Consider the following 17,012-nt stretch of genomic DNA (forward strand, 5'->3'; position numbering starts at 1 on the left):
TTCCTGCTTGCAGTAAATGAGTCTGCCAGACAGCTTCTAGTAGCCCCAGAAGCTACACTCTGCTAATCAGATACAGGTTCCTGTTAATGATTATGAGTCGTTAATGGTTCAGGAAAAAAAACAAAAAAAACAACAACTCACCAAATTTCTCTGCCAAGTTATTTTCGGCCCTGAGTTCCCCCTCGTCATCTTCGTAGTCATCGTAGCGCTCCAGAGGTTGGCTGTAGTCATGTAGTAACGTGATCTGAGGGCGATGGAGAGGCAGCTCCATAGCACCTCCACTGGAGAGGGCCTCAATTGCATTTTCTAGTGCTAAAAAAAGACATTAAACAACATTCGGAGTACATTTTGGTGAAATAACGTCTTTCTTGGAACAGTATGGTGGCACATGAAACGTGTATGCAATGAAAAAAAAAGGAAAAACGTAGGAGAAAGTCGTCTAATTTATTAGCTGGGCTTAGCTTGACTTTGTTTGACTTATACCTCATGACTATGAAGCACATTATTTGTTCCATTAAAGGTTTTTCCTTTTTTTTTCAACTTTGCTAAAAGTTTCCAGAGCTCCACCTCTGCTGAAACCTGCTGTTAGTGGCATAGTCAGTCTGTTTTTCATTGGAGGAAAAGTACAACAGTAAATAACAAAATGAACAATTCCATTTAGCTGCTTCAGGTTCATGGTCCTGGTATTGTCATACCTTACTGAACGTAAATTCTGTTATTAATGTTATTAGACACACCTGTGCATATATATATTATTAAAACACGACTTCATAATGGATTTTTTTGTGAATCTGCAAACGGCAAATGCTTTCAGGTCAAAAGGTTGTTGTTGTTGTTGCATGTGTTTGGTGTGATTGTGACTTCCTCCTCCTCTTTTCACCCCGATAGCTGATACTCACGGGTGCACGATTGCCGGTCTTCGTCCAGACGGAAACCCGAGTGGCAGTAACACTGGAAGGAGCCCGCACTGTTCTGGCATGTGTGATCACAACCAGCGTTACTGGCCAGACACTCATCCACATCTAAACATCACAGAAACAGAAACAGCACAGGTGTAAGTGCTTTATCTCCATCGAGAGGTGAAGCAGAGCAAAAGCCAAGAATGCTGCTTACTTTCATTGTGCCCGTCTCGTGAGTCAAACGTCATACACGCCTGGGCTGTTAAGTTACACTTACCATCACAGCTACATCCATCCGAGTTGAGTCTGTATCCTGCAGAGCAGTAGCACTCATAGCCTCCGGGGTAGTTGGTGCAGTCCTGCTCGCAGCAGTAGCTCCGCTCTCCACACTCGTCGATGTCTGCCAAACACAGCAAGACAAAAAGTTACGAGGGCTCTGACCACAGAGGAAAAACATTTTATAGGACATTGTAAATTGAAGTCTAACAACCAGATGAGGTCACGGTCACAACGTGAGAATAAAATGAGTGTACTTCAAAAAGCTCTCAGCCTCACCCAGAAAACATCACAGGAGAAAAATCACTCTGACCTTTATTTTTCAAAATATTCTCCTTTAACTTCAGGGCACTTGGTCCACTGATGTTAAAGCTTTGCTCTTTCTTAGAGGAAGAAGGTTTTGCATTTGAGCCTCCAGAAAGAAATGATAACTTTGTCATCACTGAAAATGGGGACCACCCAAGCAGGATTTCAGTTTAGGAAAAATCAGACGGCACCAGGTCAGGTGTGAAAGTTGTGTGGGCTAACATTCTGCAACTGCCAACAATTGGAAATTATTCTTCCTGGATATTTTCGCCAAAACACAGAAACATGACTTTGCCAGCAGATACCACTTGCTTGAACGTTTGTTGGGAGCTGGAGTACCAAGTGTGTTTCCATTAGTATCTTTGATTCTTTGTTTCTGGATGAAAACGGCCAAACCTGTGTCTGGGTCTCAAATGCCCTGAGGAATTTGGCAGGATGGGCCTAATAATTAGCCAAAAGTGTCCTTGAAATTTCCATTCTTTTCAACTTCTGATCTGGTGTCAACAGTCAGGGCACCCATCGAGCAGACGTTTTGCTCATCACCCAAGGTGTCAGTCAAAACTGTGTGAACTGAGCCAACACTGACGTCCAAGGGTTTCTGCTGCGTGTCTGATGCTCACGCATCTATCATTCATGACCATGTGGAGAATGACCTCCGCTTGACCCTCCATGGGCGTCTTCATCGTGGGTCATCATCAGCTTAAAAATCAGCAACTCACTTCTTTTCACATTAATAGTGAGAGGAATGCAGATCCTTTTTATGCAGGTGTTTTAGCAAAGCTCTGGCTTCTATCTTGTCTTGTTTAGGATTCCCTCTCAGTTACTCTTAGTTTTTCAAAGGGTGTAACTTAAGAAATAAAAAAATAATTTTGAATTTCTGTGGACAGTGATACAGAGCTTTATGGTTAACACTCATGCCCTAACATTTTGAAGTAGCACTGACCAAAGTAAACATCTGAATGTGACATATCTCGACTTCTTCCTTACCAACACAGGTTTTAAGGTCCACGTCTAATCTGTTACCATGGTTACAGGAGCAGACAGGACCATTGTTTGAATGCTGGCAATGGTGTGAACATCCGCCGTTGTTGTTTTCACAGCTGTTCACAATCTCCATCTCGATTTCTGTCACAGAGAGATAAGTGTGTGTTAATTACAGTCCTTAAGCAGCTCAGACCAACCAACTATATTGTATATACACACACGTGTATATATATATATATATATATATATATATACACATGTATAGACATATATATATATAGATATATATAAAAACATGTGTGTTTATACAATATAGTATATGATATATATATATATAGTAGATACATATGATTGTTTGAACTGACTGTAGCACTGTTTTCCATCAGAGCCCAGTTCGTAGGCTGTGTTACAAACGCAGGCGAAAGAGCCCAGAGTGTTGTGGCAGCCGTGAGCACAGTTGGCTGCTTCTGTCTCACACTCATCAATATCTGTTCAAGGAAAAAAAAAAAAAAAAAGTGAATTATAATGGAGAGCATCTGGTCAGCACACGTTCATTTACATTCACCACCACATGTTTCTCACTAACCAAATATACGTTTCTGTGATGAAAACTATCTTTCACACCATTTTAGTGTGAAAATGCTGGCTTGCAAATTCTATTTCATCTTCCTACATGAAAACTTTTTTGATTATGTCTCTCAAATTGATTTTTTCTTGTGGTGATTATAATTGTGTTGAATCCCTTTATGTATCCTTATTATCCTTAGTGGTGAATTGACCTGCACAGGTTTTCCCGTCTTCATTAAGGATGTAACCAGCTTTACAGTCACAGTGAGCTCTGCCACCATCGACTCGACAAAGGTGCATGCAGCCTCCGTTGTGATCTGCACACGGGTTCTGCACTGAAACACAAAGCACATACACACTCGCATTTACATGGCGTCAATCCAGTGAAAAATGATTCTGGCACAGTGGTGGCAAAAAAGGGTAAAACGCTGCCTCTCTGTATGTTAATGTGGCCGGATTTAAAACCACAGTGCCACTAGGCTCTTTAAAGCTCTCTCTGCATAGTTGTGTGTGTGTTTGACTTGTATTAGCCTGTCTGGCATCTTGGATTCAAACCCTCAGCACTGTAGAAATAAGAGGAGACTGTTCACAGCCAATAATTACAAAGTAAAAGCACCTGAAAGACAGTCATTGAAAATACATATATGTATAATTTCCCACCTCTCAAGAGAAGAATACTTGACCACAAGGCTTCGGAGATTATGTCTAAATACTACAAGGACATTACAAAGAAATTAATGGATTACATTAATTTAATGTCTCATCCCATGAGCGACAGTTAATCCCGCTCCAGCATAGGCTCCCTGTCAGATAATTACAGTTGGAAGCAATGAGTTTTCATGTTAATTAAATCCTCACAATCACACCTTCATAATCTTCCAAAGTACGCACTTTTACTGGCACTCCTCCCTCCATTTATAATCCCTCCTTTCTGTCTTGTGTCATGTGTTGATGTGTACGTAGTGCTGTCTTACACCAGACTTTGGAAACACGGGCACTCACGTTTGCAGTGCTTGCCATCCTCCGACAGCAAGTGACTCGGCTTGCAGCGGCAGCGGAAATGGGCAGCAGACTGCTGCACGCAGTAGTGTTCACATCCTCCGTTGCTGATGGCACACGAGTGCACCGCTGAAAAGGCAAAAGAATGAAAGAGTGAGTGGCACTGAGCTGCAGGGACACATACAGAGGCAATGGCATACAGTAGAAGAGGGGAAGTCAGTCCGTCTAGAAACTTGAGACATCATGAACTCACACAATTTGGACCGTATAACTCCCACAATCAAGATGCATCATCACCAAAAGGGCCAAAAAGTGTCAGAGATCTGAAGGACAGGGTCTCTGTGGTGGACAACATCATCCACTGATGTGTTTCCCTCTCTCACAGCAACAGATGAGACCCCAGAACACTTTTTTTTCAATACTCAAAGACTGGAGTCAAGATCCATACATGCTTCAAGAGTACTCAGTGTTTTCCAGCTCAAATTTTATGCAGCCACATGCAAAGTGTGTGGAACAAATCTGACCCCTGCTGGCAGATGCAAGAGCTGGATAAGATGAGTAAAGTGGTTTGGTATGCACTGTCCTCTGTCATGCTATCAAGTGCAAACACACTTTCACTGACTTGATGTATTGGAAATGCATTTTTCAGACCTCAGATTTGTCTCTGGGTAGATTTAAAAGGACTTTATATTAAAGGCCTCAAAGATTCAGTCCATCCACATTGTGCACATCAATTATTGGTGAGATCATCCATCTCTTTATGCGCCTGGCATCACACGAGAGCCTCTCTGGGACAGTTGGGTCTCAGCTATGGTATCTGCTCTGTGTGGCTGGAATCAGAATTAACAAGGATGGAGGTTGTGTTTCTTTATCCTGTGTGTATGTGTCTGCATGTGAGCGTGAGATGGGCTGCAGGTGTGTGTGAGAGAATGGTTTGTTTAGGGAGTTGGGAAGAGGGAGTCTCCTCATTCATGGCTGGTTGTAACAGTTGGTCTACTTACTATATGTGTATGTACAGCTTTTCACCAGATGCAGCTCACCTGACATCAACCTACTACAGTGCTATAATCACATCATCCTAACAAATGCAGACAAAACTTATATTCCTCCCCTCACTCACGGAGGCAGGTGCGGCCGTCCACATGCAGACGGGAGCCCGGGTGGCATTCACAATAGTAGGAGCCTCTGGTGTTAATACATCTGTGCTGGCAGCCTCCATTATGGACCTGGCATTCATCAACGTCTGTAGAGGAAAGAGGGAGAAAAGAGAAAAAAAACAGAAGCAGAGAGAAATTAGCGTCATTTCCCTAAATCCTCTCATTACAAGGGGGAAAAAAAACCCTATTGAAAGAGGCATTTAATGCAGGCTGTGGGTTAAAGTTTAGTCCCGAGAAGAGAGAGGATGATGGATGAGAAGGGAAAATAATCTACAAGTGCATTGCAGCTCAAACAAACAAATTCTCCATGTGGTAGCAACTACTAAACATCTAAAACCAAATTTAAATTCCTCTGCTTCTCTCCAACATCCCCTGGGTGCAGCAGACATTTGGAAACTTAAATCTGAGGATGCTAAACATACACATTCCTCTCAACTAGGCACAAATAAAAGAACGGGGTCAATTAGAGAAAGGAGTAGTAAGCGAAACGTGACACCTCGCAACCAGATAACAATGGAAATGAAAACACTTCTTGTTTTTAGGGGTCAAGGAGTAGTAATTTGTTTTGTGTGTTCCGCAGCAGACCCTGAGATCTGAGCTGATTGTTTGGAGTTACGTTAGTGGTCTGTCTGCTGACATCAGCATCATCAGCAAGCCCCCCCCCTCCCCCTCCCCCTCCCCCTCCGAGCAGTGGCAAGTCACCTGTTTGCCTCAGCGTTGCTAAAATTATCTGAGGAGTTACTGGAAATGTTGCTGACTCAAACAAGTGACATAACACAGTGAGAGGGTGAGTGTGGATGGCTCTTGGCTGCTGAGGTCTGTAAAACAGCTAGCACATCATAAAAGACTATTAGTCAGTGCCAAGTTGAATGTCTGTTTGAGAAATGTGTTGTTCCGTCCAGTCCTGACTCCAGGCAGCCATTATAGCAACAGAGTATTTGAAGAATTCAGAGAATCTCTGTGAAAACTGTAAAAAGAGGTCGCTTTTATCCCTCGTGTCTGACCAGGCAGCGCACATTCAGTGTTGTAAACAAGTCAGTAAACATCTCTGTGCAAATAAACCACATGAATGATTTCTCAACATTCATTAGAGTGCTCCCGCCCCATAAATAAACACACAAACTAAATGAGGTGAACACATAAACACAGTCATCATCCTCCTCTTCCTCACAAATACTTCACACACTGATAAAGTGAAATTAGATGAAGATGGAGCGAGAGATAAGGTAAGACTAATTATTATTATTTCATGTATTATTATTTTTGTTATTTCCCATGCATGTATTAGTATTTTCAATGTATAAACTAAATATTTAATACATGAAACAGGTCATCAAAAAAAGTAAATAAAGAAAAATAACTATTGGATGAAAAAATTAAGTTTTCGTGACTTAACTTTTATCAGTTTCTGAGAACAAAAATGTGTAATTTGTAATGAGTGACTGGTCAATGCCAATTATTACAAAATAAATGCAAATATAAGCGCTCTAAACCTCTTAGCAAACCTATTAACAAATGATTTAACAGAGAAGCAGCAACATTAGCATACGTTTTATGTTTATTTTTTTATTACCAAATGAATCATATTAGCTCTGTGTTTAGTGTCCACCATCTTGTGGCTCATGATTAGAGATTAGAGATTAGATTAGAGCTTTTGATTATAGTGAAGTGTTAACCAAAACATTCAGGGTCCAGGCTGTAAACCAAATATAATCAGCTGAAATTAGAAAACAGCCTCTTCCACGTCAAAAAAAACCCCACTGTTAATAGCAACTTAATTAAGATATTAAATTATTTCCACGGCCAACATCTGTGAGGTCATTTTTTTAATCAGAGAGACAAAATTTGGCCTCCATTGGAATCAGAATCTCCTCTTACAGATCACATCACTGCACACACAATAACACACGAGCTGCATATGTGACCGGTCACCGAGTACTCGTTCATTGTGTGAATAGTTGACTTACTGATTTGAAATTGATTTAAATCAGATCTTTTTACAAATCCCAAAACCTGAAAGGCTTCTGTTATAATACACGATGGAGGGAAAGTAGTGTTGTGTTATTATAAATGATTAGGAAATATCAATGTCACTATAGTGCACTAAAGTCATTCTACCGTTCACATAAAAATTGACAAAAATTGACAAAAATCCAGAATATGAGCATAAAGGGAATAAAATCTACTTGATGAAATGGTGAAACCTGCCCAAGACATTTGTTTTATTGAATATCCTATGATTAACTGTACGCCCAATAATATCCCACAACATCCTCAAATACTGTTTTGGGGTGAAAGTGAGTTTCTAAATTTTCCCTCTTCTTTGACGATCTGCAGCCAAGTGTAGTCCAGGGAAGCTGGCAGGAGCCCTCCTTTCATTTTTCCATCCATGCTCCATGCTCTCCTTTGGTTTGGTTTCTCATGAAACGTCTCCAGCTTTTGCAACTGCGGTGCAGGGCAATGAATCCTCTCCCGTTCTGGGTTTTCTACGTCCAGAACATGATCACTCTCAAGCTCCGAGCCAAAGCCTCAGCAGCCGTTGGCTTTTACAGAAAGGCACATCAATTCTCAGCCCGCAGCCACCTACAGCACCGCGTCATCCTCATGGAAAACATCGAGGCTTGTGTTTGATACAGTGTTGTGTTTATCGTGAGCTTGAGATGAATGTTTTATGATTTATTTTATCTCCAAGAAAGATGAAGATCAAATGGGATTATGAGCAACACGACTGCAATACATGTTAAAATATGCTTTATCGGGTGCATTTATCCCCGAGCACTGTACTCGTGCCAAACATGAAAAGAAATTTTCGTAATAATCTTTCTAAAAAAGTGTTTTGGTCTAAGGCTTCTGTTTGTGTTAAGCATACAAAGAGCCTCTCATGGTTCACAATTCATGTTTTCATGTGCTCTAATCTCTGCTGATAAAAGTGACCCTCCTCTGCTCGGATCACAGACTGCTTTATGTGGGCAGTGCCAGACCGCCGTATCACCAACACTGATTAACCCGTCTCCCTGAACTATGAATGAGCTCAAACAAATACTCTCCACTTTGGTCAAATGAACATTATTTATATTAAATATTATTTATAACAATTATATTTAATTATAAAGTAAAAAATAGAGTATTGCATTTTGGATGTGAAATCTTACTCTCACTTACCTGCCGCCTGGTAGCCCAGATTGTAGCCATGGTATCCATGGTAACAGTGCGGCCTATAGCAAATCCTCCTGTAGTAAGTGTACGGAAAGTTGGCGGCAGATGTCAAACATGCCATCACTTCAATGAATGCAAAGAGGAAAGTCCCCAGTCGAGACGACAGAGCCATGGCGAGAGAATAAAGTCTTGCAAAACATTCAAAGTAATACTTTAAAAATGCTTCAAAAATCTACTGCACTTCCAATAAAGATCTACGTGAACTATGACCAGTGACAGTTTTCCAGTAAAGGCTCCTGCGCTGATGTAACATGGTAAGTAGTTCTTATTCCCTCTGCCTGTTGATTTTTATGTCCTCCTCTCTCCCTCCATCTCCCTCTGTTTCACCCTCCCATCGAGCAAATCTAAATGTCCAGCACATTAAAGATCCTCCTCCCCCCTCGTCTCTACACTCTTTCCTAAAGTAAAAGGTGCAGCGCGTGCCGCACGGACTACAAAAAAAACTAAACAGTCGTGATTTATTTCTTTTCCCCCTCAGTATATTATACTATTGTGCCACAGTGTGTGCACGCGTGACAGCACATCATTCACGAGAACAAAGAACGTGTGCAAATGAAAGGATGGGTTGACATTTTTCTTTTGATATTGACATGTATAAAAAAAGAAATCCGCCACCAAAGGAATGCCAGAAGTCAAACACCGTGGGTTTTTGTTTTTTTTTTTTAATCCAACATCTGAGAAAGGAATGAGCTTTGCAGTGAAAATCGTCTTTTCAGGAGCTGAGCAACTGTGGTCTCTCATCTGCTGCCAACACATACGTTCAAACACAGCAGCAGGATGGCAGCAGCACTATCAAGCCTCTAGTTCATGGTCACGATCGTGGGCCACAGAGACCCTCTGCAACATGCCGTGATGACTTTCATTCACTATGACTGTTCCTCTTCATTAAAGCCTCTGTAACACACACCTGTCCTGTCACTACATCAAGCCACACAGCTATGTCAGGTGTGCTGAACAGACTTGCAGACTCCACACACATTATTCATAAAATGCATATTTGTGCAGACGTCAACATTATGCGGACAACTGTGTGCCAGCCAGGCGGAGGGGAGGGTGGGGGGGGTGAAAGAAGCTCAGCATGGACGACAGACTGCAGGCTCTGAGCCATAACTGTAAAACTACTCACCGGATCAAGTATCAGAGAGCTCACAACGAGTCGAGCAACGGTGAGATGTTTTTCTTACAGAAAATGACAGAAACTGCTGCTTTCAGGTTAACAAGAGCGTATTACACCTGTTGATCTTGGACGAAGTTTCTCACCATTACGACAGGTGACAAATACGGGCAGACCATTACACACAGCTTCACGGTCGTGTTGGTGTGAGCTGCAAGGTTAACGTGGCGTGACGGCTAAAATGTTGACAGTGCTGTACGGCGCACGCAGCACGGCAGCAAGGCAGCAGTTGATGTTGGCCTCTTCTACTGAACGTTCGCTCTTTGTATCAACGGTGCTCATTCATAACCAAACAAAAATCAAGATGATACATAAATACAGAGGAATTTGACCGGGATCTTTAGAGAAGGAAACTCTCCACAAGGGATTAAACTGCAAATGACTTTATTCCTACTAGACAAAAGATGTGTTTGTTCATATATTGTCGACGCCAGCAGAATCGGCATGTTAGCATACCACAGCAGATGTCTTTCATTGACAAAATACTGCACAATGCCAAGGACAGGATTCCCCCCAAGTACTGATGTGGTTGCGTGCAGTCGGACTCTCCTGAATCATTTACTCTTCACAGCTAAGTGAATGAATGATGTCTCTCATCCAGGCTAATTTGGGCTCTGCTCCACCATCCTCCCCGCTTCAGGTCTTCATAAAAGGAGGACAGCGGATCAGTCTTTACAGGCGCCGTCCCGCACAAGCAGCACCACCTTCCGCCAATTACAGACAATTAGGACGATAATGCTGCGGGTAGCTGTTCTCTTCCCATACAGACTAGGAGCAGAGGGCAGATAGCTATGAAAGCAGCGCTGTGACAACATCCTCATCACGTCTCCGAATAACCACGACCTGAATCAGCAAACAGCCATGCTGCCGGGGCACTCCGGCATCTCTCTTCTAGGCTTGGCCGATGTACAGAGGAATCATTATCCTGATGAAACCAACCTCTAACAAAGATTCCATAATCAGAAACATCAAACTCTAAAGGAACAAAATGAAAGTTACTAATGGGAAAAATGTTGGAAAGAGGCTCAGGTTTGGTTTAGCACTGGTTCAGAGAGTTTGGTTTGGTAACTGCACTCTCTTCCACAGACGACCGTACGAGTAATTCGAGCGGCATGAGCCAAGATTATTTCATCACCTTCAGTATACAAGATAAGTGATGCCGTACTATGGTTCACAAGAATTCAAAGTATCTGATTTTCATATTCGCTCAGTGCCGCACCAAAGTCATAAATTGCAAATACCAGGTTTTGTGAATATTGAGGACGGCCAGGACACAAACCTATAGGGGACCAAAGTGTTCAGAATAAATTTAAAAAGATTCAATGACCAAACACAAACAGAGAGGAACGCTGAGTGTACAGTTTCATAATCAGACCTCGACATTAAATCTCCTGTCATACATAACAATAACTTTAAAGGACACTGCGTTGATAATGTTTTGTACCAAAATAAATAAACATCTGCCATAAAGAAACATAAAGAAGCAATTTTTAAACCTGTAATGTGATGCAAGCTTTACCACAATGCTTGTAAAAAAAAAAATGTTGTGTCTTTTAACATGATGTAGTCATAATTTCGCGGACGACAACAAGGGCCCAGCACTCAAGCTTCATCAATTTATGATTTAGGACAATCTGGCTCAAGTCTTTCAGTTGTTACAGGACCTTCGCGTTTCACTGTTTCATGATTGACGGCTAATGTTTAACTTCATTTTAACCTAAAATCCATCCGTCCATCCATTTTCTACTGCTTTATCCTCCACGGGAGGGTCGCGGGGGACTGTTTTTTACTGTTTTTGGACTGTGGGAGGAAGCCGGAGAACCCGGAGAAAACCCACGCACACATGGAAGGGAGAACAAACTCCATGCAAAAAGGCCCTTGTTCCAACCGGGGGTTAAAACCGTTTTCTTGCTGCAAAGGCAAGAGTGCTAACCACTACACCAACCCATGTGGCTCCCATGACCAATATTTATTTATTTAAATATATTATCTAAATGTATTCCATCTCATGGCATAAAATCGTCTGAAAAGTCTGCTTCCATTAGAGAATATAAGATAGAAATGATAAAAACTGATCAGAAACCCAACACGACCACATACTCACCCCGACATGTCTTGCCGTCCTCGTGCAGTATGTGTCCTGGAGGACACCTGCAGTAGAAGCTTCCGATGGTGTTACAGCAGAGAGCCTCGCAGCCACCGTTGGTCTCCTCACACTCGTTCACATCTGAAGGAAAGAGAGAGACAAGGTTTAGTTTACCGTCACTCACAGTGCAGCCAAATACCGCCACAGAAAGGTCAAACACGTTTAAAATGCTTTATGTTTTGGTTAAAAGCAGCCATGGGATCCTTTTTTTTTCTTTTCTTAGCAGAAACGAGTAAGAAAGGATGTATTGTTTTCAATGTCCAACTTTGGAAAGTATGGAAAATGTTCAAGTGCCTGGCAATTTATGACAATTACTGCAGGAAACAGTCTGTGCTGTTTCCATCCTTAAACCTTTCTTTCCTCAGTAGCAGCTTCAAGCAAGATGAAAGTGGGGAAAAATGCACTTTATATCCAAAAAGGACAAGAAAAAAAATAAATCAAGTGATAAATTGAACGGGACAATGGGAAACATCCAGCAGTAACACGTTGTCCTCACTGCTTCTCACTTTTAAAACTTACTCCAACATAAAACAGGGAATTGCGTTTGTCTGTCAGGCAGAATTTCCAAAACACAGTTTTTTGTTGTTGTACTTTTTCCATCTCATGTCCATCAGCTGCCAAAAACTGTCATCAGCAGAACCAGATAGAATCTTTCCCTTTCAGTTCCCAAACTACACATAATGACTCGGGTCAGATACAGATGCTGACAGTTCAGCAAATACCATAATTTGAGCTATTAATGTTAAGAATGAAAGGAATAGTGTTCAGTTTTATGCTGATTTTTCAGGACAAAGATGCTCAGTGCCTCCACTGATGTTACATTTCGCTCATATGGGAGTTTGTCGGCAGAGATTACGCTCACAGTGGGGTTTCAAACTTGACGACACTGGGCCGGCTTCACTTCACCATGCCAGTGGAAGGAATATTGGCCTTGAAACTGGAAGCCATGGAGGAAATTAGGAGGGAGCATTCACTTAGCATTAATCAAGCTTATAAATGTTCTCCATGTCTATAAAAAAAAGAGTCAGTCAGTGTACAGAGGGAGGAGGATGAGTGCAAAGAAAATGTTTCGCCCTCTAGCTAAAGGTTGGTACATTGCGATGCCAGCAGTTAATCAGCCAATTAAATGATTTCCCCTTTAGTTTACAACATCTGGAAATGTTCACACCAAACACACTGCATTCTTTCTATTCCCAAATGTAAACTGTCATAAAGCCTTAACTGGATGCAGCATGTAATATTATTGTATACGTCACGGATACATTTATTTATACTTTTAAAAGATCTTTCCTACCAGGTTAATTATGTCAACATGTCTAAGCAGGACTAAATGAACTGCAGCTGAGGATATTTTGGTCGTGGCATCACAAGAGCTTGATTTCACGAGTCTGGGGTTTGAGAGAGAGAGAGAGAGAGAGAGAGAGAGAGAGAGAGAGAGAGAGAGAGAGAGAGAGAGAGAGAGAGAGAGAGAGAGAGAGAGAGAGAGAGAGAGAGAGAGAGAGAGAGAGAGAGAGAGAGAGAGAGACATCGGGTTTAAAGGAAAGCTACACAGAGGGATGGTCAGCGAACAGGGTGCAAACTGAAGTCAAGGCCAGAACTGAAAGCCCTGAGGGATCCTGAGGTGAGATCTGCAGGATGTGTGTGTGTGTGTGTGTGTGTATACGTGAGCATGTCTATCTCCCCCCTGAGGCCACACACCTGTGTGTCAGCCACAGAAGGTCTGACGAGGGTCAATATCAAGCTCATCACTCTTGAAGTCTTTCTGCCCAATAAGTGAGCAGGAATGTCGAAGTGCTCAGGGTCAGGGATGAGAATATGAAACATGGAATCTGATCTTCTAAATGTGATTTTTCTTTTAGGAGTTTCTCTTCTACAGTGTCCAGATGAGTGAAAAAAGGATCATGCGTTTAAGAATAAACTCTTTGTGGGAAAACTGTGTCTTATGCTTTAAGGATGTTTGTTTTATATTAGCATCATAAATGTCATTTTCTTTTACAATGATGAGCAGTCGAAACTTCTGCCCCCGCAAAAAAAAGAAAGAGACAAAGCAGATCATTGATCATGTGTGACTGAGACACATGGAAAGATGACTTTTCTCCATTCACTGTCTCCACTACCATAAACGTATTCTCTAACAGTGACATTCCAAGCCACAAACGTTTCCCCGAGTGTTAAACTCAATGACCTCTGAGGATAAGCGTGAGTCTGGGGGTTGGAGCAGGGGGCTACACCCTCACCTGACTGCAGGGGGCAATGGAGAGATCAGTTTACCATACCACTGTTTAATCTCCAGCAGGGTGATGACATTCAACTATGGCATCAAACAAGACCTGTACTCTCCTTAAAAAGGAGGAGTGCTTTAAGATTGACCGCTTCACATCAACATCAACATCACCAAGGCTTCTTCTCTCTGACCTGAGACCTGAGATTCTGGAGGGGGGGGGGGGTTGGTTTAGTGTGCATGTTTTCCAAAAACAGATCAGATGCCTGAAACAAGATGTGAGTCTGCAGCAGGTCAGTGTGTCGAAGGCCAAGGATCAGGGTTAACTCGCGCAGAGGAGCGCTGCGTGGAACCGTGTCACCATGTGGTGGACATTCATGTGCATCATATTTTTGGAAGAGGAATCCTGTCGAGACCATGGCGAATAAAGAAAGACAGAAGAAAAACTCAAAGCAGTAGAGCAGTAGATAAAAACCAGCCAGACTCTGTTCACATGGTAAACAAAATCAGTGAGTGCAAGTATTTCTTTGCAAAAATGTAATTGTACTATTCCAAATAAAAGAATTACAACCAACAAATGAACAAATACAAAACATACTGTTATTTGGGAGAACCTGAAAACAATTACTCTGAAAACTATTTTTTTTTGGTTGATATGATTCTAGTAGTTTTAGCCTTACAGTATAATAATTGTGTTGACTGTAAGAGAATGGTTGAATCATCCTTCTATCATTTTGGAGGCTGTAGTTAGTGGTTTTGTATTTAATTGGAGTATATTGGGGGTTTAAGTAGCAGAGGTGAGCCACGCTGCCTGAAACCAGGAGCACAGATACGTCAAACTAAGACTGTTTTTATTGTAGAAACTGTCAAGGTCATTGAGCACTTATTAAAAACAACATCTGTCCGGATCAAAGTTGCTTACAACATCAGGAAAACGATTTTAGGGGGAAATAGAGAAAGTGTTTTGAATATTCTGTCACCCTGCTGTACTGTTTTTGTACATTATCCATCCACACATATCTTGAGTGTCATGCAGGGGAGCAGGAGTCAGTTCTAGGTGACACTGGGTAAGAGGCGGAGTCTATCACAGGGCCATCATACAGAGACAAACGACCATTCACACTCACAATTTAGAGCATGTCTTTAAACTGTGATAGGAAGCTGGAGTACACCAAAAAACCCATGTGGACAGAGAGAACATCACAAAGAGTGAAGGGTAAGTAGAATGCTCGGCTTAAAAAAACAAAACAAAAAAACACGGCTGTGAAACGTGAATTATTTCTCTGCAGTGCACAAACTGTTCCAAAGCAATCATGGGAAGAATGGAAAAAAAGAAAAAAAAAAAGAAAAACTTTTGATTGTGCGTTTCTGCAAGTTCAGCTGCAGCAAAGCTCTGGGTTTACATTCCTCTCCTCTCAGTGTTGTGTGACCTCCTGTGATAAGGATGACGGCCACTGCTCTCAGGAGGACGGTGCTGATGTTTCAGCAGACGACGCGCGGCTACGACCGGGGGCCAATGAAAACCACCAGACCTCTGATGTTATCTCGGGAGTCATGGGCCGGAAAATTGCAGGACTCATCGAGGATCAGGAGGGGAGAGCGCCGAAGATAGCAGGAACTTGTTTCCTTTTCAGAGCCCTGGTCTAAAAGCGCAGCGGTGTAATGATGTGCTCTGCTGGCCCTTCATTCCTAATATCATTCCCCGCTGTCCTCACAGCTGCTTTCATTTACCAGGTGCTATGAAGACGGGGATTGGCTGGAGGCATCGTGAGACACGTTTGAGTCAGAGGCTTCGTTCAAATGATGACTCAGGAGAGGATCTCTCGCTCTAACACAGACAGCAACACCTTGTCTGACTAACAAACTGATCATCTATGAACTGGAACTGACAATTTACTTCACAGGAAAACTCACAATCACCTTTGACTTCCAGTGTAACCCACAGTGAGAATGTTTATTGTAGAAGACACACATTTGCTTTGTTCTGCCCAGTAGACAGAAAGGTAAGTGAAATGGTTAAAGTGAAATATGCTCACTAAAGCTCACCAAAGTCATTTTATGTTTCAGTGGTTATTTAGCTCACAGATCTATTTTTAAAAAAAAAACGTTTTATCCAAGCTTCACCTCTGTAGGAGCAAGTACTTTCCAGTGTGTCCTTTAACGCTTGTTTTTCTGCCAGACTGCTGTATCTGTGCTGTGTACACGTAAAACTACAAAGGCAACCGCGAGCAGAGATCGTGTAAGGTCAAATCCAAGGAGTTGCACAATGAAAATGTCATTGTGATTAGTAAAATCAATCAAATGTGTACTTTTCTTTTTTACAGTGCACTTTTTTCAAGAACCAAAGTCTTTGATTAGAAAGAAGGAGCGGTGCAACGGAACAGATCAGTCAGTCATTATCGATGCAGGACAAAAGAAAACATTGAAACAAAACTTAAAACTGCATGTTTCTATTTCTTTTTTCTCCCTTAATAAAGGTAATAGTTTAAGCTCAACATTGCCCCCTGCTGTTAAACTGCCTACTGCATCAATAACAGCCCACGTTTGCAGATGTATATTTTTGAAATTAATAGTTTTATATTCAGAACGTGAGTAAAACACCATAGTGAAAGTAGCAACACCCTGCTGCTCACCCTGGTTCACCACACGGACTTTAACCACAAAACTGTGTATGCTGTATTAAGCATTTGATAAGTTCTAGTTCTATTTGATGCATTCAAAAGTGCCAGTTTTGGGAAGGAGTTTCTCTCTGCATCCCTGTAATTGTGGCAAGTGTGGCAGCAGAGTTGTTCTTAAATTACTGAAATTAGTGAGGTAAAAAAAAAAGGGAGAAAAAAAACCTGTACTTTTAATGACCAAGGATGGAGCCACGGTCAGACTTTTACGACGTGTATCCACTGATGTTTAAAATGTCTGTGCCTCACTTTACAAACCTCGAGTGAGTCCAGGAAGTCATTAACAATCTGGCTCAAGGTGGAGTACAAGGAGTAAAGGGTGTTACAGTAAAGGCAATAAAAATGTCCATTTAAAAAAATAAAAAAATAGCTCTTAAAAGACACAGACTGCA

General features: G+C 41.8%; 1 protein-coding gene across 1 annotated transcript in view; it reads right to left on the minus strand.

Annotated features, from left to right (window-relative positions):
* megf6b (multiple EGF-like-domains 6b) overlaps positions 1–17,012 on the minus strand; it is a 59,022-nt gene that overhangs the window by 20,363 nt on the left and 21,647 nt on the right. The window contains 9 exon segments of the mRNA XM_058631369.1: positions 142–312; positions 900–1,022; positions 1,177–1,299; positions 2,469–2,606; positions 2,831–2,953; positions 3,245–3,367; positions 4,035–4,160; positions 5,152–5,274; positions 11,683–11,805. Of these exon segments, the coding sequence (XP_058487352.1) occupies positions 142–312; positions 900–1,022; positions 1,177–1,299; positions 2,469–2,606; positions 2,831–2,953; positions 3,245–3,367; positions 4,035–4,160; positions 5,152–5,274; positions 11,683–11,805 (1,173 nt within the window).

The sequence above is a fragment of the Solea solea genome, chromosome 6, assembly GCF_958295425.1.
Source record: "Solea solea chromosome 6, fSolSol10.1, whole genome shotgun sequence".
NCBI classification, from domain to species: domain Eukaryota; kingdom Metazoa; phylum Chordata; class Actinopteri; order Pleuronectiformes; family Soleidae; genus Solea; species Solea solea.